This window comes from Bombina bombina, chromosome 4 (genome assembly GCF_027579735.1).
Source record: "Bombina bombina isolate aBomBom1 chromosome 4, aBomBom1.pri, whole genome shotgun sequence".
In the NCBI taxonomy this organism is placed as follows: domain Eukaryota; kingdom Metazoa; phylum Chordata; class Amphibia; order Anura; family Bombinatoridae; genus Bombina; species Bombina bombina.
Window position 1 is genome coordinate 521,225,573 of NC_069502.1, and position 23,386 is coordinate 521,248,958.

Here is a 23,386-nt window from a genome sequence, read left to right on the forward strand (position 1 = left end):
AGGATGAATATGGTACTAAATTTGTATAGTCAAGGAAACTATTCTATTTCCTTCTTTTATAAAACAATTAAAAAGTTCCAAGAAACAACAAGAATAGGGGCACTGGCAGCGAGTTGGCGGCAGCCAGTAGAGAGATTACAAAAGAGCTTCATCCTGGTAGATAAAGCAACTCTGTTGGTTGGTTGGAGATAATCTCACATGAAAATACTAAGGCCTAGATTTGGAGTTCGGCGGTAGCCGTCAAAACCAGCGTTAGAGGCTCCTAACGCTGGTTTTGGCCGTCCGCTGGTATTTGGAGTCAGTGATTAAAGGGTCTAACGCTCACTTTACAGCCGCGACTTTTCCATACCGCAGATCCCCCTACGCCATTTGCGTAGCCTATATTTTCAATGGGATCTTTCTAACGCTGGTATTTAGAGTCGTTTCTGAAGTGAGCGTTAGAGCTCTAACGACAAGATTCCAGCCGCCTGAAAATAGCAGGAGTTAAGAGCTTTCTGGCTAACGCCGGTTTATAAAGCTCTTAACTACTGTACCCTAAAGTACACTAACACCCATAAACTACCTATGTACCCCTAAACCGAGGTCCCCCCACACCGCCGCCACTCGATTAAAATTTTTAACCCCTAATCTGCCGACCGCCACCTACGTTATATTTATGTACCCCTAATCTGCTGCCCCTAACCCTGCCGACCCCTGTATTATATTTATTCACCCCTAACCTGCCCCCCACAACGTCGCCGCCAGCTACTTACAATAATTAACCCCTAATCTTCCGACCGCAAATCGCCGCCACCTACGTTATCCCTATGTACCCCTAATCTGCTGCCCCTAACATCGCCGACCCCTATATTATATTTATTAACCCCTAATCTGCCCCCCTCAACGTCGCCGACACCTGCCTACACTTATTAACCCCTAATCTGCCGAGAGGACCACACCGCTATTCTAATAAATGTATTAACCCCTAAAGCTAAGTCTAACCCTAACACTAACACCCCCCTAACTTAAATATAATTTTTATCTAACGAAATAAATTAACTCTTATTAAATAACTTATTCCTATTTAAAGCTAAATACTTACCTGTAAAATAAATCCTAATATAGCTACAATATAAATTATAATTATATTATAGCTATTTTAGGATTAATATTTATTTTACAGGCAACTTTGTAATTATTTTAACCAGGTACAATAGCTATTAAATAGTTAAGAACTATTTAATAGTTACCTAGTTAAAATAATAACAAATTTACCTGTAAAATAAATCCTAACCTAAGTTATAATTAAACCTAACACTACCCTATCAATAAAATAATTAAATAAACTACCTACAATTACCTACAATTAACCTAACACTACACTATCAATAAATTAATTAAACACAATTGCTACAAATAAATACAATTAAATAAACTAGCTAAAGTACAAAAAATAAAAAAGAACTAAGTTACAGAAAATAAAAAAATATTTACAAACATAAGAAAAATATTACAACAATTTTAAACTAATTACACCTACTCTAAGCCCCCTAATAAAATAATAAAGCCCCCCAAAATAAAAGATTCCCTACCCTATTCTAAATTAAAAAAAGTTACAAGCTCTTTTACCTTACCAGCCCTGAACAGGGCCCTTTGCGGGGCATGCCCCAAGAATTTCAGCTCTTTTGCCTGTAAAACAAAACATACAATACCCCCCCCAACATTACAACCCACCACCCACATACCCCTAATCTAACCCAAACCCCCCTTAAATAAACCTAACACTAATCCCCTGAAGATCTTCCTACCTTGTCTTCACCATCCAGGTATCACCGATCCGTCCTGGCTCCAAGATCTTCATCCAACCCAAGCGGGGGTTGGCGATCCATAATCCGGTGCTCCAAAGTCTTCCTCCTATCCGGCAAGAAGAGGACATCCGGACCGGCAAACATCTTCTCCAAGCGGCATCTTCGATCTTCTTCCATCCGGTGCGGAGCGGGTCCATCTTGAAGCAGGCGACGCGGATCCATCCTCTTCTTCCGATGTCTCCCGACTAATGACGGTTCCTTTAAGGGACGTCATCCAAGATGGCGTCCCTCGAATTCCGATTGGCTGATAGGATTCTATCAGCCAATCGGAATTAAGGTAGGAATTTTCTGATTGGCTGATGGAATCAGCCAATCAGAATCAAGTTCTATCCGATTGGCTGATCCAATCAGCCAATCAGATTGAGCTCGCATTCTATTGGCTGTTCCGATCAGCCAATAGAATGCGAGCTCAATCTGATTGGCTGAATCAGGAGGTATTTCTGGAACTATCACACAAATGGGGTGTTCCCGATATAGATCTGATGACTTCCCACTTCAGTTCCAGCCTCCCAAGTTACAGATTGAGATTCAGAGATCTTCCCGTGGAACTTCAACCTAATTTATCTGTTTCCACTAATTGTACTTCTGCCCTAAGTGGTAGCTCGGATGGAGCAGGAGCGAATACCAACTATAACTGATAGCCCCTGCATGGCCAAGCAGGACATGGTACGCAAACCTGTACATGCTCTAGATGCTCTGAGGCTGACTGCCTGGCGATTGAACGTTTGATTTTAGCTCAGAGAAGCTTCTCTGAAAGTGTGATTGATACTCTTATCCAGGCTCGCAATCCAGATGCATCGGCTACAAGGTCTGGAGCACATATCTTCATTGGTGTGGCCAACAAGGTTTCTCTTGGCGTAGAGTGAAGACTCAGTGTATACTTCAGTTTCTCCATGAGGTTATGGAGAAAGGCCTGTTGGCCAATTCTATCAAGGGTCAGATCTCTGCCGTTTCTGTTCTGTTTCACAAGAAATTGGCTAGTTTGCCAGATGTTCAAGAGTGTATTCAGGCTCTGGTTAGAATTAAACCTGTTTTCATACCTGTTGTTTCTCCTTGGAGCTTAAATTTAGTTTGAGATGGTAATATAAAATAAGTTATATATATATAGATAGATAGATATATAGATAGATAAACTCTACTGAAATTGTGAGCATTTCAGTTACTGTTAGAAATTGAAGTGCAGAACCCTGTTATATTCCACCCATTCTAGTGTCCGATTTATAACTGTCCCTTATTGGCCACAGCAAAGAAGTTAACCTAAGTAACAACATCGCAGATCCCATTGTTTTATAGACAATAAAACGTTTTAATTATTTTGTCACGATTTGAACAACTAATACAACTTTAAAAAAATACATCTACATGTTATTCACAGACTAATCTTTTATTTGAATGTATCATATCTAGCATTTACTTAATGTTTAATGTCCCTTTAAGGTTCTTCAGAGGGCTCAGTTTGAGCCTCTGCATGCTGTTGATATTAAGTTACTCACTTGGAAGGTGGTCTTCCTATTAGCTATTTCCTCTGCTCTCAGAGTATCAGAGCTTTCAGCTTAGTTGTGTGTTCCTCCGTATCTGGTGTTCCATCAGGATAAGGCTGTGTTGAGGACTCAACTTGGCTTTCTACCTAAGGTAGTAAATACCCGAAACATCAACCAGGAGATTGTGGTTCCTTCACTTTGTCCCAATCCGTCAACCTCCAAGGAGAGATTGTTACATAATTTGGATGTGGTCAGAGCGTTGAAGTTCTACCTTCATGTTACTAAGGAGTTTCGTCAATCTTCTTCCTTATTTATCCTGTATACTGGTAAGCACAAGGGGCAGAAGGCCTTACCTGTCACCATTTCCTTTTGGTTGAGAAGTCTGATTTGGATGGCATACAAGAAAGTGGGTCAGGAGCCCCCTTCAAGAATCACAACACATTCCACTCGTGCTGTGTCTACCACTTGGGCCTTCAAGAATGAAGCCTCGGTTGAACAGATTTGCATGGCTGCAACTTGGTGTTCATTGCACATATTGGCAAAGTTTTAAAAATGTTATGTTTTTGTCTCAGCAAAGGCATCTTTTGGGAGAAGGGTTCTACAAGCAGTGGTGCATAGTAATTAGGACTGCTTTTCCCTACTTTTTCCCTCCGGGAACATTTGTGAACTCCACAGCTTTGGGTATTGGTTTCCCATAGGTTAAGAATGCTCTTGTGGACTCACTGCCAATAGAAAGGAAATTACATTTATACTTACCTGATACATTTATTTCCTTCTTGGCAGTGAGAGTCCACGACCCCACCCAAATGCTAAATGTTTACTGGCGGCAGTCGTTTTTTTTTGCACTTCTGTAACCCTTGTATCTCTCTTTAGCCAAGGATAAGGAAAAAGCGAAATACTGAGAGCATAGGAGAAATGGGAGCGATATTTTTAGTCTTGTTTGGGGTGTCTTTGCCTCTTACTGGTGGCAAGGTAGAGTAATTCCCATAGCTTAAGAATGTTATAGTGTACTCTCACTGCCAATAGAAAGGAAATTAAATTTATACTTACCTGATACATTTATTTCCTTCTTGGCAGTGAGAGTCCAAGACCCCATCCAAATGCTTAATGTTTACTGGCGACAGTCGTTTTTTTTTGCACTTTTGTAACCCTTGTATCTCTCTTCAGCCCTCACATTTTTCATTTTTGTAAATATTTTATTATATCTTTTCATGTGACAACACTGAAGAAATTACACTTTGCTACCATGTAAAGTAGTAAGTGTACAGCCTGTATAACAGTGTAAATTTGCTGTCCACTCAAAATAACTCAACACACAGCCATTAATGTCTAAACCGTTGGCAACAAAAGTGAGTACACCCCTATGTGGAAATGTCCAAATTGGGCCCAAAGTGTCAATATTTTGTGTGGCTGCCATTATTTTCCAGCACTGTCTTAACCATCTTGGGCATGGAGTTCACCAGAGCTTCACAGGTTGCCATTGGAGTCCTCTTCCACTCCTCCATGACGACATCACAGAGCTGGTGGATGTTAGAGACCTTGCTCTCCCCCACCTTCCGTTTGAGGATGCCCCACAGATGTAGACATGCTTGGCTAGTCCATCACCTTTACCCTCAGCTTCTTTAGCAAGGCAGTGGTCGTCTTGGAAGTGTGTTTGGGGTCGTTATCATGTTGGAATACTGCTCTGCGGAGGGGATCATGCTCTGTTCAGTATGTCACAGTACATGTTGGCATTCATGGTTCCCTCAATGAACTGTAGCTCCCCATTGCCGGCAGCACTCATGCAGGCCCAGACCATGACACTTCCACCACCATGCTTGACTTTAGGCAAGACACACTTGTCTTTGTACTCCTCACCTGGTTGCCGCCACACACGCTTAACACCATCTGAACCAAATAAGTTTATCTTGGTCTCAGTGGACAACAGAACATGGTTCCAGTAATCCATGTCCTTAGTCTGCTTGTCTTCCGCAAACTGTTTTTACGGGCTTTCTTGTGCATCATCTTTAGAAGAGGCTTCCTTCTAGGACAACAGCCATGCAGACCAATTTGATGCAGTGTGCGGCGTATGGTCTGAGCACTGACAGGCTGGACCCCCACCCCTTCAACCTCTGCAGCAATGCTGGCAGCACTAATACGTCTATTTCCTAAATACAACCTCTGGATATGATGCTGAGCATGTGCACTCAACTACTTTGGTCGACCATGGCGAGTCCGGTTCTGAGTGGAACCTGTCCTGTGAAACCACTGTATGGTCTTGCCCACCGTGCTGCAGCTCAGTTTCAGGGTCTTGGCAATCTTCTTATAGCCTAGGCCATCTTTATGTAGAGCAACAATTCTTTTTTTTCAGATCCTCAGAGAGTTCTTTGCCATGAGGTGCCATGTTGAACTTCCAGTGACCAGTGTGAGAGCGATAACACCAAATTTAACACGCCTGCTCCCCATTCACACCTGAGACCAAGTAACACTAACGAGTCGCATGACACCGGGGAGGGAAAATGGCTTATTGGGCCCAATTTGGACATTTCCACTTAGGGGTGTACTCACTTTTGTTGCCAACGGTTTAAACTTTTATGACTCTGTGTTGAGTTATTTTGAGGGGACAGCAAATATACACTGTTATACAGGCTGTACACTCACTACTTTACATTGTAGCAAAGTGTAATTTTGTCAGTGTTGTGACATGAAAAGATATAATAAAATATTTACAAAAATGTGAGGGGTGTACTCACTTTTGTGAGATACTGTGTGTGTGTGTATATGTATGTATATATATATATATATATATGTATGTATGTGTGTGTATATGTATGTATATCCTATATTATAAAAGACAAGTGTTTGTCTGAAGCCGTCATGCGCAGTACAAACACTTGGCCTTAGATTCTATTCTTGCGCACCTCGGCATAGCTGACAGCTGACAGATTGGGAGCGCGAGGTACACAGCATACAAGCAGCTGTGAGATAGGGAGCGCGAGCTACTCAACAGCTGTGAGGTCTGCTGCGTGAGAAGCGGCAACGCGCTCCCCAGACCTCACAGCTGTTTGTGGCCGACGGGAGCGTCGCGAGGGGCATGACCGGGCGTCGCAAGGGGCGTGGCCGGGCGTCGCGATGGGCGTGGCCGGGCGGGTGTTGCCGCGATGGGGCGTGGCCGGGCAGGGTCCCGCGAAGACAGAGCCAGAGAGGGAGCAGGAGGGGGGGGCAGAGAGCCAAAGAGAAGGGGGGGCAGAGAGCCAAAGAGAAGGGGGGGGCAGAGAGCCAAAGAGAAGGGGGGGGCAGAGAGCCAAAGAGAAGGGGGGGCAGAGAGACAAAGAGAAGGGGGGGGCAGAGAGACAAAGAGAAGGGGGGGGCAGAGAGACAAAGAGAAGGGGGGGGCAGAGAGACAAAGAGAAGGGGGGGGGCAGAGAGCCAAAGAGAAGGGGGGGGGCAGAGAGCCAAAGAGAAGGGGGGGCAGAGAGCCAAAGAGAAGGGGGGGCAGAGAGACAAAGAGAAGGGGGGGCAGAGAGACAAAGAGAAGGGGGGGCATAGAGACAAAGAGAAGGGGGGGCAGAGAGCCAAAGAGAAGGGGGGGGGCAGAGAGCCAAAGAGAAGGGGGGGCAGAGAGCCAAAGAGAAAGGGGGGGGCAGAGAGACAAAGAGAAGGGGGGGGGGCAGAGAGACAAAGAGAAGGGGGGGGGGGGCAGAGAGACAAAGAGAAGGGGGGGGGGGGGGGCAGAGAGCCAAAGAGAAGGGGGGGGGGCAGAGAGCCAAAGAGAAGGGGGGGCAGAGAGCCAAAGAGAAGGGGGGGGCAGAGAGCCAAAGAGAAGGGGGGGCAGAGAGCCAAAGAGAAGGGGGGGGGGCAGAGAGCCAAAGAGAAGGGGGGGGCAGAGAGACAAAGAGAAGGGGGGGGCAGAGAGCCAAAGAGAAGGGGGGGGGCAGAGAGCCAAAGAGAAGGGGGGGGCAGAGAGCCAAAGAGAAGGGGGGGGGGGGCAGAGAGCCAAAGAGAAGGGGGGGGCAGAGAGCCAAAGAGAAGGGGGGGCAGAGAGCCAAAGAGAAGGGGGGGGGCAGAGAGCCAAAGAGAAGGGGGGGGAAGAGAGCCAAAGAGAAGGGGGGGCAGAGAGCCAAAGAGAAGGGGGGGGCAGAGAGCCAAAGAGAAGGGGGGACAGAGAGCCAAAGAGAAGGGGGGGCAGAGAGCCAAAGAGAAGGGGGGGCAGAGAGCCAAAGAGAAGGGGGGGGCAGAGAGCCAAAGAGAAGGGGGGGGGCAGAGAGCCAAAGAGAAGGGGGGGGCAGAGAGCCAAAGAGAAGGGGGGGCAGAGAGCCAAAGAGAAGGGGGGGCAGAGAGCCAAAGAGAAGGGGGGGGCAGAGAGCCAAAGAGAAGGGGGGGGCAGAGAGCCAAAGAGAAGGGGGGGGGCAGAGAGCCAAAGAGAAGGGGGGGGGGCAGAGAGCCAAAGAGAAGGGGGGGCAGAGAGCCAAAGAGAAGGCGGGGGGGGGGGCAGAGAGCCAAAGAGTAGGGGGGGGCAGAGAGCCAAAGAGAAGGGGGGGGCAGAGAGCCAAAGAGTAGGGGGGGGCAGAGAGCCAAAGAGTAGGGGGGGGCAGAGAGCCAAAGAGAAGGGGGGGGCAGAGAGCCAAATAGGGGGGGGGCAGAGAGCCAAAGAGAAGGGGGGGGCAGAGAGCCAAAGAGAAGGGGGGGGGCAGAGAGCCAAAGAGAAGGGGGGGGGCAGAGAGCCAAAGAGAAGGGGGGGGGCAGAGAGCCAAAGAGAAGGGGGGGGCAGAGAGCCAAAGAGAAGGGGGGGGCAGAGAGCCAAAGAGAAGGGGGGGGAGATAGAGCCAAAGAGAAGGGGGGGGAAGAGAGCCAAAGAGGGGGGAGAGAGAGAGCCAAAGAGGAAAAAGAGCCAAAAAGGAGAGAGAGCCAAAGAGGGGGGAGAGAGAGCCAAAGAAGGGGGAGAGAGAGCCAAAGAGGGGGGGGGGGGAGAGAGCCAAAGGGGGGGGGAGAGAGCTAAAGGGGGGGAGAGCCAAAGAGGAAAGAGAGCCAAAGAGGAGAGCAAAAGAGGGGAGAGAGCCAAAGAGGGGGGAGAGAGAGCCAAAGAGGGGGGAGAGAGAGCCAAAGAGGGGGGAGAGAGAGCCAAAGAGGGGGGAGAGAGAGCCAAAGAGGGGGGAGAGAGAGCCAAAGAGGGGGGAGAGAGAGCCAAAGAGGGGGGGGGAGAGCCAAAGAGGGGGGGAGAGAGCCAAAGAGGGGGGGAGAGAGCCAAAGAGGGGGGAGAGATCCAAAGAGGGGAGGGGAGAGCAAAAGAGGGGAGAGCCAAAGAGGGGGGGAGCCAAAGGGGAGGGGAGAGCCAAAGGGGAGGGGAGAGCCAAAGAGGGGGGAGAGAGAGAGCCGAGGGGGGAGAGAGAGCCAAAGAGGGGAGAGTGAGAGCCAAAGAGGAGAGAGAGCCAAAGAGGGGAGAGAGCCAAAGAGGGGAGAGAGCCAAAGAGGGGGGGGGAGAGCCAAAGAGGGGGGGGAGAGCCAAAGAGGGGGGAGAGAGAGCAAAAGAAAGGATGGAGAGAGCCTAAGAGGGGAGAGAGAGAACAAAGGAGAGGGGGGAGAGAAAGCAAAAGAGAGGGGGGAAAGAAAGCAAAAGAGAGGGGGGAAGAGAGAGCAAAAGAAAGGGGGGAGAGAGCAAGGGGTGGGACCGCTGTTCTGAAAAAAATGTCCCCTGTACACGGGCTTTAGTACTAGTATATATTTATATATATATAATTTTTTATTTTTTTAACTGTGTGGAAACTTGTTCTGCTATACTGGACTGATTATTTGCTATTCACATTAAAATGCAACCAATAGAATTTAGATTCCTGTTACTGTACATAGCATATGAAACAAATGAAATATGAATGTTTATGTATTTTTGTTTTTTTCTCAAAAGGGAAAGTTAGAATTTTAATTGCTACCGATTTAGCTTCCCGTGGTCTTGATGTACACGATATAACTCATGTTTTCAACTTTGACTTTCCACGTAACATTGAAGAGTATGTACACAGAGTTGGTCGCACTGGAAGGGCTGGGTGAGTAAGACAAGTTAACAAAACACAAATGCCAGCGCTTATAAGGACTAGGTGCACACATACAAGCTAGTAGTGATAGATAAAATCCAGTACTGGTTCATAAAATTCAGTCAATCTCATGTGTGGCAATTAGGCTAAAAGGTGGAAGATCGCCAATTAAAATATAACAAATGGAAAGTAATGTTATAAATACAGTACTTGTATCCGTGTGCCCCTGTCGTTCCTTCGGGGGGAAAATCTCAACACAAGTTTCTATCTTAGTAATAGAAATACATGCCCAGACTGTGCTCAGAAGGACCACTGCTCTCTGTGATAAACTCCAAGTTCCCTCCGAGAGGTATGCTGAAAATATGTAAAACAAACACAGCAGAGCAGATATTCTGAGTGTACTGTTTAATAGAAATAATATGAGCGAATCACAGCGTCTTACTGGATCCTGATACAATCAGCATACAATACTTCTAAATGTTGATGCAGGAACAGGTAGACCAACAGTGATATAAAGACAGTAAAAACGAATAGGTATCTTGATAAATATCATAAAAACAAAGTTTAGTCCTCAATGCATTTTCTCCGGACTTTTTCAAGAGGTAATGTGAGTAATTCATTGTATTGGAGCTTATATAGCTAAATCTGACATTGTGATTAGCTGGAACGGCTGTCAATCGCAATGCCGGTACTGACGTAAACTGACTACGTTGCGCCCAATGTGTTAATTGGTTAATTAGAACGGCACAATATGTTGGTGACAAACATAATCTAACAGCGGTTTTTAATTGAAAATGCAATATGTGTATATAACATACATTGTTTCACTATTGTCTATAGTTTGTGGCAGAATACACTGAGGGTGCAAGTTCTCCTAATTCTAAACAGATAGAATGTGTGTTAGAAACCATAACAGACATGACAGAACGTACTTAGTTAATTTAGTTACACGGTAGATATTGTAAAATTTATCGAATCTGCTCGTTATCAGAATTACATTGTAGTGATGACTTCTTCATAACTAAGTATTTATAGTTATGACTAGTTGCACTATCAACATGTAAAGTGATCATCTAAATAAAAAATATAAAATGTAAAATATGGGTTATATATATATATATATATATATATATATATATATATATATATATATTTATATATATATAATATCTGCATGCTAAGTGGAGTATAGTAAAAACATCAATGTGTTGTACAATATCCAAACTCCTTGTAAAAAGGTGGAATACAAGCAGGAACAAATTATGTATATCCTATATAGAATTATATCCTATTGTAAATTAATATATGTGGACAAATAAATTAATGAAATAAATATATACAGACATTTTTTTATAAAAAAATTAAAAATTAATTAATGAAAATATATAATAAAAAATGTCATAAATGGGAACCAAAAATGTTACTTGACAATGTAAACTGCAAAGATGAATATATGGATAGAAAAACACCTGTTGTTTTTATGATATTTATCAAGATACCTATTCATTTTTACTGTGTTTATATCACTGTTGGTCTACCTGTTCCTGCATCAACATTTAGAAGTATTGTAAGTGTGTTATTTTATGTGCTTTTTAGCATTTCTATTAAAGTGGAGGTAAACTTTCAAGAATGAGTGCCCGGTTTTTAAAAATACTATTAAAAACAGGGGCACATTTATTCATGAAAGTTTACATTGTTAAAATACTTGCTTTTTCTTCTTGCAAGCCGGAGCAGCGATTCACCCACCGTTCGCCTCTCCTTACTTTGGGAATGACTAATCCAGCATCCTCCCCCCCAGAACAAACATTACCTGAGGCCACGCCGTGATTGAAGGAAGCCGGATTCTTCATTGCTGACGTATGAAGAAACGAGCAACGGGCGGGGTGAATCGCTGTTCCGGCTTGCAAGAAGAAAAGGTAAGTATTTTAACAAAACCGGTGAAATGTAAACTTTCATGAATGAAAGTGCCCCTGTTTCTCTTGTAAGTTGTATCCAGTCCACGGATTAATCCATTACTTGTGGGATATTCTCCTTCCCAACAGGAAGCTGCAAGAGGATCACCCACAGCAGAGCTGTCTATATGTCCTCCCCTAACTGCCACCTCCAGTCATTCTCTTGCAGCTCTCGACAAGAAAGGAAGTATCAAGAGAGATGTGGTGAATTAGTGTAGTTTATCTTCAATCAAAAGTTTGTTATTTTTAAATGGTACCGGCGTTGTACTGTTTTTACCTCAGGCAGAAATTAGAAGAAGAGTTTTGCCTGAGGTTTTTGATGATCTTAGCAGGTTGTAACTAAGGTCCACTGCTGTTCTCACACATAACTGAAGAGTATGGGAAAACTTCAGCTGGGGGAACGGCCTGCAGAATTAACTGCGCTGAGGTATGTTCATTATATTTTTTTCTAGAGAGATGATAAGGTCTAGAAAATGCTGACAGTGCCTGATATATTTAAGGTAAGCCTGATTGCAGTGATTTAACAAACGACTGGCATCATGCTTGCAGTAAAGGGTAATATTCATGTTACTTGCTCTTATGGCTTAGTATGTTAAACGTTTGCATGATTTATAAAGAACGTTTTTTACTAAGGGTGATTAATCTTTATTTGGGGCCTAGTTTTCCACATGGCTGACTAGATTTCTCATAGGAGTAGTTATTTATGGCCTTTTCACTTTGAGTGCATGGTGGGAGGGGCCTATTTTCGCGCTCTAATTGCGCAGTCGTTTTTACATTCTGAGACATCCAGCTTCCCTGAAGGAGTCCCCTGACATATTGGACCTCTCTAAAGGATTTTTGTGCCTACAAAAGTCGTTTTATGGGAAGGTAGGAGCCACAGTAGAGCTGTGGCAGTTTGCTTGTGACTGTTATAACGGTTTTACGTTTTTTTTGCTTCTTTTTTGAGCCTGAGGGGTTAATCATCCATTTGCAAGTGGGTGCAATGCTGTTTTAGTCTATTATACACACTGTAAAAATTTTGTTGAGCTAACTGCTTTTTTTCACTGTTTTGCAGTTTTTGTGTTTGTTTTTTTCCCTTAAAGGCACAGTACCATTTTTTATATTCTGCTTTTTTAAATTAATTAAAGGGTTTTCCAAGCTTGCTGGTCTCATTACTAGTCTGTTAAACATGTCTGACATAGAGGAAACTCCTTGTTCATTATGTTTAGAAGCCATTGTGGAACCCCCTCTTAGAATGTGTACCAAATGCACTGATCTTACTATAAGTTATAAAGACCATATTCTGGCTTTAAAAGATTTATCACCAGAGGAAATTTACAAGGGGGAAGTTATGCCGACTAACTCTCCCCACGTGTCAGAGCCTATAACTCCCGCTCAAGGGACGCCAAGTACATCTAGCGCGCCCATTGCGTATACTTTACAAGACATGGCGGCAGTTATGAATCATACCCTTACAGAGGTATTGTCCAAACTGCCAGGGTTACAAGGAAAGCGAGACAGCTCTGGGGCTAGAACAAATACAGAGCTCTCTGACGCTTTAGTAGCTATGTCTGATATACCCTCACAATGTGAAGAAGCCGAGGCAGGAGAGCTTCTATCTGTGGGTGATTTTTCTGACTCAGGGAAGACACTTCAACCTGATTCTGATATGTCTACATTTAAATTTAAGCTTGAACACCTCTGCGTGTTGCTCAGGGAGGTTTTAGCAACTCTGGATGACTGTGAAGCCATTGTAGTCCCAGAGAAATTGTGTAAATTGGATAAATACTATGCAGTGCCTGTTTACACTGATTTTTTTCCAATACCTAAGAGGTTTTCAGAAATTATTACTAAGGAATGGGATAGACCAGGTGTACCGTTCTCTCCCACAAGATGTTTCCCATAGATGCCGCTACATGGGACTTGTGGCAAACGGTCCCTAAGGTGGAGGGAGCAGTCTCTACACTAGCGAAGCGTACAACTATCCCTGTCGAGGACAGTTGTGCTTTTCTAGATCCAATGGACAAAAAATTAGAGGGTTACCTTAAGAAAATTTTTATTCAACAAGGTTTTATTCTCCAGCCCCTTGCATGCATTGCCCCTGTCACTGCTGTTGCGGCCTTCTGGTTTGAGTCTCTAGAAGAGGCTCTACAGGTAGAAACCCCATTGGATGATATCCTTGACAAGCTTAAAGCTCTTAAGCTAGCCGATTCATTTGTTTGACGCCGTTGTTCATTTAACCAAGCTAACGGCTAAGAACTCAGGTTTTGCTATTCAGGCGCGTAGGGCGCTATGGCTTAAATCCTGGTCAGCTGACGTTACTTCAGAGTGTATGCTTCTCAACATTCCCTTCAAGGGGCAGACCCTATTCAGGCCTGGACTGAAGGAGATCATTTCTGATATTACTGGAGGAAAAGGTCACGCCCTTCCTCAGGATAGGTCCAACAAATTAATGACCAAACAGACTAATTTTCGTGCCTTTCGAAACTTCAGGAGTGGCGCAGCTTCAACTTCCTTTAATACAAAACAAGAGTTAAATTTTGCCCAGTCCAAGCCGGTCTGGAGACCTAACCAGGCTTGGAACAAAGGAAAGCAGGCCAAAAAACCTGCTGCTGCCTTTAAGACAGCATGAAAGATCAGCCCCCGATCCGGAAACGGATCTAGTAGGGGGCCAGACTTTCTCTCTTCGCCCAGTCTTGGGCAAGAGATGTCCAGGATCCCTGGGCGTTGAAAATTGTGTCCCAGGGATATCTTCTGGACTTCAAAGCTTCTTCCCCAAAAGGGAGATTTCATCTCTCACAATTATCTGCAAACCAGATAAAGAGAGAGGCTTTCTTACATTGTGTTCAAGACCTCCTAGTTATGGGAGTGATCCACCCAGTTCCAAAGGAGGAACAGGGACAAGGCTTCTATTCAAATCTGTTTGTAGTTTCAAGAAAGAGGAAACCTTCCGACCAATCTTAGATCTCAAGATCCTAAACAAATTTCTCAGGGTCCCATCCTTCAAGATGGAGACTATTCGAACCATCCTACCTATGATCCAGGAGGGTCAATATATGACTACCATGGACTTAAAGGATGCTTATCTTCACATTCCAAAACACAGAGATCATCATCCTAGACAGGCATTACCAGTTTGTGGCTCTTCCTTTTGGGTTAGCTACGGCACCAAGAATCTTTACGAAGGTTATAGGGTCACTCCTAGCGGTCCTAAGGCCGAGGGGTATAGCAGTAGCCCCTTACCTAGACAACATTCTGATACAGGCGTCGAATTTTCAAATCGCCAGGTCCCATACGGACATTGTTCTGGCATTCCTGAGGTCTCATGGGTGGAAAGTGAACGAAGAAAAGAGTTCTCTATCCCCTCTCACAAGAGTTTCCTTCCTAGGAACTCTGATAGATTCTGTAGAAATTAAGATTTACCTAACAGAGGCCAGGTTGTCAAAACTTCTAAATTCCTACCGTGTTCTTTATTCTACTTCTCGCCCTTCAGTGGCTCAGTGTATGGAAGTAATCGGCTTAATGGTAGCGGCAATGGACATAGTGCCGTTTGCCCGCCTACATCTCAGACCGCTGCAACTCTGCATGCTCAGTCAGTGGAATGGGGATTACACAGATTTGTCCCCTCTACTAAATCTGGATCAAGAGACCAGGGATTCTCTTCTCTGGTGGCTATCTCGGGTCCATCTGTCCAAGGGTATGATCTTCCGCAGGCCAGATTGGACAATAGTAATGACAGATGCCAGCCTTTGGGCTAGGGTTCAGTCTGGAACTCCCTGAAGGCTCAAGGCTCGTGGACTCAGGAGGAGGCACTCCTTCCGATAAACATTCTGGAGCTAAGAGCGATATTCAATGGTCTTCAGGCTTGGCCTCAGCTTGCTGCGGTCAGGTTCATCAGATTTCAGTCGGACAATATCATGACTGTAGCCTACATCAACCATCAAGGGGGAACAAGGAGTTCCCTAGCAATGTTGGAGGTTTCAAAAATAATTCTATGGGCAGAGGTTCACTCTTGCCATCTATCAGCTATCCATATCCCAGGAGTAGAGAACTGGGAGGCGGATTTTCTAAGTCGGCAGACTTTTCATTCGGGGGAGTGGGAACTCCATCCGGAGGTGTTTGCATACCATTAAAGGGATATGAAACCCAAAACGTTTCTTTCATGATTCAGATAAAACATAGGATTTCAAACAACTTTCTAATTTGCTTCTATTATAAAATTTTCTTTGTTCTCTGTATATTTTGTTGTAAAGCAGGGACAGTTTTGCTAGAATGTTATCCATTTGCATAAGCACTGGATGGCAGCACTATTTCCTATAATGTAGTGCTCCAGATGCCTACCTAGGTATCTCTTCGACACAGAATATCATAAGAATGAAGCAAATTTGATAATAGAAGTAAATTGGAAACTTTTTTTAAATGGTATGTTCTATCTAAAAAACAAAAGGAAATGTTTGGGTTTGACATCCCTTTAAGGTTTGCAACTGACTTTTGTTACATTGCTTACATGTGAATGTAGCATCTTCAACATAATGTGTGCAAGAACAATATAGCTGCAATGATTTAAAGTTACGAGAAGGCTTTTGATTTAGATTACACAGCTGCCATAACTGCCTAATTTCCAAAACAATCAGGTTAGTGTTACAAGCATGTGCATCTTGCCCAATACTTACCTGCCTTTGTACCCAATTAAGATATATTATTATCATATATACACACGTATTATATTATATACAATACATATTGATCCAGACCTATATATAATCTGGTAATTATATATTATACTCTTAAGGCTTTGCCTTTTATTATGGAATTTCATGATAATTTAAATAGCACTTCGACACTTTGATTTTAACATTTTCCATTTCTTTCATACAGGTGGTGAGAGTCCACAATCCATTACTCCTGGGAATTATTCTTCTTTGCCACTAGGAGGAGGTAAAGATTCCAAAACCCCAAGAGCTCTATAAAGGCCCTCCCACCTCCCTTCAGTCTTGTCTTTGAATGATGAAGACTGAAGATGTGCAGTTTGATTCTTCAGTGAGAAGGGTTCTCAGATTGAGTTGAGTGCTATTTCAGAGTACAGTTAGGATGTATTTTGGAGTATGGGTAGAGGCATATTTTTGACCTCTTGGGATTTAGTCACAAGCCTTCCACTGGTGTGGCAGAGACTTGTCCTTTGCCTCTTCCTGTTGGGTCCCCGATTTACTCCTATATTAAATAAATATATATATATATATATATATATATATATATATATATATATATACATATATACAAAACACGGAAGGGAACTGCACTTTCATACCGGACCAGGTACACATCCTATGACCCTGCAACATGCTCAGCCCTGGGTGCCACTGGCACTCACAGGAAGCTGTGCTGTCCCCAGAGCCACAAGCAGTTAACCCCAGACAGGTCTGGGTGCAAGAACCATAGGGAAAATTACAAAACAAATTAATACAAAACACAGAGAAAACCCAGCACTCACTTACAAGCTCTCAGCTAAGATTTAAAAGCAAAACTGGAAAGGTTAGTCACCGCATCTGGCCAAATGGGACAAGCTCAGGTACCACGTCAAGGTCCTCTCCAATACCTGAGACCCTAAAACAGCCACACAATGCAAGCTTTCAAATCCAAACAAACTGAAAACAAAAAAAGGGTGCACAGGAATATGTAATCACCCTAGACATATACAAAACACGGAAGGGAACTGCACTCTCATACCGGACCGGGTACACATCCTATGACCCTGCAACATGCTCAGCCCTGGGTGCCACTGGCACTCACAGGAAGCTGTGCTGTCCCCAGAGCCACAAGCAGTTAACCCCAGACAGGTCTGGGTGCAAGAACCATAGGGAAAATTACAAAACAAATTAATACAAAACACAGAGAAAACCCAGCACTCACTTACAAGCTCTCAGCTAAGATTTAAAAGCAAAACTGGAAAGGTTAGTCACCGCATCTGGCCAAATGGGACAAGCTCAGGTACCACGTCAAGGTCCTCTCCAATACCTGAGACCCTAAAACAGCCACACAATGCAAGCTTTCAAATCCAAACAAACTGAAAACAAAAAAAGGGTGCACAGGAATATGTAATCACCCTAGACATATACAAAACACGGAAGGGAACTGCACTCTCATACCGGACCGGGTACACATCCATGACCCTGCAACATGCTCAGCCCTGGGTGCCACTGGCACTCACAGGAAGCTGTGCTGTCCCCAGAGCCACAAGCAGTTAACCCCAGACAGGTCTGGGTGCAAGAACCATAGGGAAAATTACAAAACAAATTAATACAAAACACAGAGAAAACCCAGCACTCACTTACAAGCTCTCAGCTAAGATTTAAAAGCAAAACTGGAAAGGTTAGTCACCGCATCTGGCCAAATGGGACAAGCTCAGGTACCACGTCAAGGTGCTCTCCAATACCTGAGACCCTAAAACAGCCACACAATGCAAGCTTTCAAATCCAAACAAACTGAAAACAAAAAAAGGGTGCACAGGAATATGTAATCACCCTAGACATATACAAAACACGGAAGGGAACTGCACTCTCATACCGGACCGGGTACACATCCTATGACCCTGCAACATGCTCAGCCCTGGGTGCCACTGGCACTCACAGGAAGCTGTGCTGTCCCCAGAGCCACAAGCAGTTAACCCCAGACAGGTCTGGGTGCAAGAACCGTAGGGAAAATTACAAAACAAATTAATACAAAACACAGAGAAAACCCAGCACTCACTTACAAGCTCTCAGCTAAGATTTAAAAGCAAAACTGGAAAGGTTAGTCACCGCATCTGGCCAAATGGGACAAGCTCAGGTACCACGTCAAGGTCCTCTCCAATACCTGAGACCCTAAAACAGCCACACAATGCAAGCTTTCAAATCCAAACAAACTGAAAACAAAAAAAGGGTGCACAGGAATATGTAATCACCCTAGACATATACAAAACACGGAAGGGAACTGCACTCTCATACCGGACCGGGTACACATCCTATGACCCTGCAACATGCTCAGCCCTGGGTGCCACTGGCACTCACAGGAAGCTGTGCTGTCCCCAGAGCCACAAGCAGTTAACCCCAGACAGGTCTGGGTGCAAGAACCATAGGGAAAATTACACAACAAATTAATACAAAACACAGAGAAAACCCAGCACTCACTTACAAGCTCTCAGCTAAGATTTAAAAGCAAAACTGGAAAGGTTAGTCACCGCATCTGGCCAAATGGGACAAGCTCAGGTACCACGTCAAGGTCCTCTCCAATACCTGAGACCCTAAAACAGCCACACAATGCAAGCTTTCAAATCCAAACAAACTGAAAACAAAAAAAGGGTGCACAGGAATATGTAATCACCCTAGACATATACAAAACACGGAAGGGAACTGCACTCTCATACCAGCCGGGTACACATCCTATGACCCTGCAACATGCTCAGCCCTGGGTGCCACTGGCACTCACAGGAAGCTGTGCTGTCCCCAGAGCCACAAGCAGTTAACCCCAGACAGGTCTGGGTGCAAGAACCATAGGGAAAATTACAAAACAAAATATAGCTGCAAGCAGCAATAGAGGTGTCCAGCGCATTATTTTTGCAATGCCATATAAGTAGTTATGTCACAAAATAAAGTTATATAACAACTGTTTACAGTTCTAACATAAGCATTCGGAAAAAAAACACATTTTCGAAATGTTTACTTTTTTTAAAATGGCTGCCACACCATATGACCTATACTTTCAACATGAACAAATGTAAATCTAGGTGACAATATATGGTTATACAGCAAATGTCACAGTTTTAACATAAGCGGTTGGAAAGAAAACACAGTTTCAAATTTTTTGTGTAAACCAATATGGCTGCCACAGCTTGTGACTAATTCCTTCAACATGAACAACTGTGACTCTAGGTCACAATATTAGACTGTACAGCAAATTTCACCGTTCTTACATAAGCGGTTGCAGAGAAAATAGACTTTCGAAATTTTCGCGTAAACCAATATGGCTGCCCGATCGTAAGATATACAGCCTCTATATTATGCACAATAATGCTCACTATAGATATCAATAAACATGGCAAAAATAAAGCATTTTTGTAAAACGGTTTTTGTTTTATTATGAATTTAAATATATCGTTAAGCAATTTTGAACAATTCAAAATGGCTGCCAAACCACATAACGTATCAACTTCTTGAACAAATCTGAATGTTAGTCATAAGATAACTCTATAAACAAAATTTCAAGTCTGTCCCATAAGCGGTTTCGGAGAAGAAGATTTTTATAGTTTTTAAAAATGGCGCATACAAAACAAAATGGCCGCCAAGCTATGCAATGTATGGCTTTCAAATTGCACATACTAATGCTCACTATAGCCCTCTACAATTTGCAGAAGTTTCATGAAAATTTGCAAATGTTTTATTTCACGAAGGCGACTGCGCAATGCGAATTTTAACTGCAATATTGTCTTTAAGGGTTATGACTATGTGTAATCATGTGTCTATTACACTGAAATATTGTTAAATATTGTAAAACTAATGTATAAAGTGCAAAATTACGCAATTAAATGGCGATAAAAAGGTTAATGTCTCACAGCAGCCATGTTGATTATGAAAAAAATTGCAATTTTAACAAACTTGGTAGAGGACCTTGCAAGGAGCATACGTGCAAAATTGCGCTTTATTGCACTAAGCGGTTTAAGAGAAGAAGATGTTTAAAGATTTTCACAAAATGCAAGATGGTTGCTACATCATGTGACCAAGTCACTTCTGTTGAGCAATGGAAAATCTAGGTCATAGCATCACTAAGCTCAGCAAGTTTCAAAGTTGCAACATAAGCAGTTCCAGAGCTAAAGATTATTAAGCAGTTCTCGAAATTTGTCGCAAAAAACAATATGGCTGCGTAACCTTATGACCTATGAGTTCAATATTGCATGAGATGTAGCATAGCAATAGGCTGTACAAGCATACCTGATTTCAAGAGTTTAGCATAAGTAATTTGTGTTTTGTGAGCAATTGACTCAAAAGAGGAAGTATTGAATTACAAATAATTACGATAAACATAAAACCAATATTGCTGCCGCATCATGTGACTGATTCTCTCCTAATGAGCAATTATGAATCTAGGTCACAATATAAGACTGTACAGCAAATTTCACAGTTCTTACATAAGTGGTTGCAGAGAAAATAGAATTTCGAAATTTTCGCGTAAACCAAGATGGCTGCCCGATAGTAAGATATACAGCCTCCGTATTACGCACCATAGTGCTCACTATAGATGTCAATAAACATGGCAAAAATAAAGCATTTTTGTAAAACGGTTTTTGTTTTATTATTAATTTAAATATATCGTTAAGCAATTTTGAACAATTCAAAATGGCTGCCAAACCACATGACGTATAAACTTCTCTTGAACAAATCTGAATGTTAGTCATAAGATAACTCTATAAACAAAATTTCAAGTCTGTCCCATAAGCGGTTTCAGAGAAGAAGATTTTTATAGTTTTTAAAAATGGCGCATACGAAACAAAATGGCCGCCAAGCTATGCAATGTATGGCTTTCAAATTGCACATACTAATGCTCACTATAGACCTCTACAATTTGCAGAAGTTTCATGAAAATTTGCAAATGTTTTATTTCACGAAGGTGATTGCGCAATGCGAATTTTAACTGCAATATTGTCTTTAAGGGCTATGACTATGTGTAATCATGTGTCTATTACACTGTAATATTGTTAAATATTGTAAAACGTATAAAGTGCAAAATTACGCAATTAAATGGCGATAAAAAGGTTAATGTCTCACAGCAGCCATGTTGATTATGGAAAAATCGCAATTTGAACAAACTTGGTAGAGGACCTTGCAAGGAGCATATGTGCAAAATTGCGCGTCATTGCACTAGGCGGTTTAGGAGAAGAAGATGTTTGAATTTTTTCGCAAAATGCAAGATGGCTGCCACCTCATGTGACCAAGGCACTTCTCTTGAGCAATAGCAATTTCAGGTCATAGTAGCACTAAGCACAGCGAGTTTCAAAGTTGTAACATAAGCAGTTCCAGAGCTAAAGATTTTTAAGCGTTTGTCGAAATTTGTCACAAAAAGCAATATGGCTGCCAGAGCATGTGACCTACGAGCTTAATTTTGCATGAGATGTAGCACAGCAATAGGCTGTACCAGCATACCTGATTTTAAGAGCTTTGCAAAAACAGTTAAGCAGTTATGGGCAATTGAATACAAAGCTTGGCGGAATAAAAAGAATAATAATAATAATAATCCGAACAATAACAATAGGTTGTCCTGCAACTTTGTTGCTGGCCACCTAATTAATACAAAACACAGAGAAAACCCAGCACTCACTTACAAGCTCTCAGCTAAGATTTAAAAGCAAAACTGGAAAGGTTAGTCACCGCATCTGGCCAAATGGGACAAGCTCAGGTACCACGTCAAGGTCCTCTCCAATACCTGAGACCCTAAAACAGCCACACAATGCAAGCTTTCAAATCCAAACAAACTGAAAACAAAAAAAGGGTGCACAGGAATATGTAATCACCCTAGACATATACAAAACACGGAAGGGAACTGCACTCTCATACCGGACCGGGTACACATCCATGACCCTGCAACATGCTCAGCCCTGGGTGCCACTGGCACTCACAGGAAGCTGTGCTGTCCCCAGAGCCACAAGCAGTTAACCCCAGACAGGTCTGGGTGCAAGAACCATAGGGAAAATTACAAAACAAATTAATACAAAACACAGAGAAAACCCAGCACTCACAAGCTCTCAGCTAAGATTTAAAAGCAAAACTGGAAAGGTTAGTCACCGCATCTGGCCAAATGGGACAAGCTCAGGTACCACGTCAAGGTCCTCTCCAATACCTGAGACCCTACCGGTATGAGAGTGCAGTTCCCTTCCGTGTTTTGTATATGTCTAGGATGATTACATATTCCTGTGCACCCTTTTTTTGTTTTCAGTTTGTTTGGATTTGAAAGCTTGCATTGTGTGGCTGTTTTAGGGTCTCAGGTATTGGAGAGGACCTTGACGTGGTACCTGAGCTTGTCCCATTTGGCCAGATGCGGTGACTAACCTTTCCAGTTTTGCTTTTAAATCTTAGCTGAGAGCTTGTAAGTGAGTGCTGGGTTTTCTCTGTGTTTTATATATATATATATATATATATATATATATATAGTATATATTAGCCTTAGGACAGTTATATTTATTTTGGTAATTCCCCTTTTCTTTCATAAAGGTGGTGAGTCCAAGAACCATTACTCCTGAGAATAACCTTTACTACCACTAGGGCAAGGCAAATATTCCTCCCCAAGAGCTCTATATAACCCCACCCACCTCTATGGTAGTTAGTTGAAGCCCATTTCCCCTCAGAGTGCAGTGTTTGTCAAGAGGGAAATTTAATGAGTTTGGTGCGTGTCTTTTTTTTATTTTCTTATGAAAATGTAATTCACTATCCTCTCAAGGATGTCACGGGGACTTGTCTTTTGCCTCTTCCTATTGGTTCTACCGTTAATTTCTAAAGTATATCCTCTGTTGGTATGTTTTTAGTACAGGATTAGTTTTTCTTACTATTATGCAAAGTAGAGAGTGCTTAAGTGTTTTTTTATGTAATAGTTATACTCGTTTTAAATTCTATACCTGGCATTATTATATAGTAATTATATACAGGTGGCCCTGGGTTTACGCCGGTTCAATTTGCACCGTTTCAGAATAACAACCTTTTTTTCAGTCATGTGACTGCTATTGAAAGCAGTGCACTAATTAAAATAGCCAGTTGGAGGAGCTGTCTGCTTGTGTTGCAGCAAAGTTATGCAAGCTTAGCAGACTTAAATTAATCTGTGTACACAGAACAGACCTTAGCTATCAAGCTACAAGATCTAGCAGCCACTTCCCTATTATCTTCCTACCCAGCTGCTTGAGGTGAGGGTGCCTAACTGCCTATTAATCACTCCAGATTGAAATGCATAGAATAGGTGCAGACCCAATATTATCTAACATGCTAACAATGCAGAGAACTGTTTGCAGAAAAATGCAAGTAAAAAATGTTTTTGTTCATTAAACTTAGTTTGATGATACAGTCTGTTGTGTGATTATTTAATTAGGTTTATAATGCTGTTTA

The 23,386-nt window shown here is 42.9% G+C and overlaps 1 protein-coding gene across 1 annotated transcript in view; it reads left to right on the forward strand.

The window, feature by feature from the left end:
- DDX43 (DEAD-box helicase 43) overlaps nt 1–23,386 on the forward strand; it is a 1,089,992-nt gene that overhangs the window by 939,005 nt on the left and 127,601 nt on the right. The window contains exon 15 of the mRNA XM_053712000.1: nt 9,210–9,348. Coding sequence (XP_053567975.1) covers nt 9,210–9,348 — 139 coding nt within the window. The remainder of the gene's footprint in view (nt 1–9,209; nt 9,349–23,386) is intronic.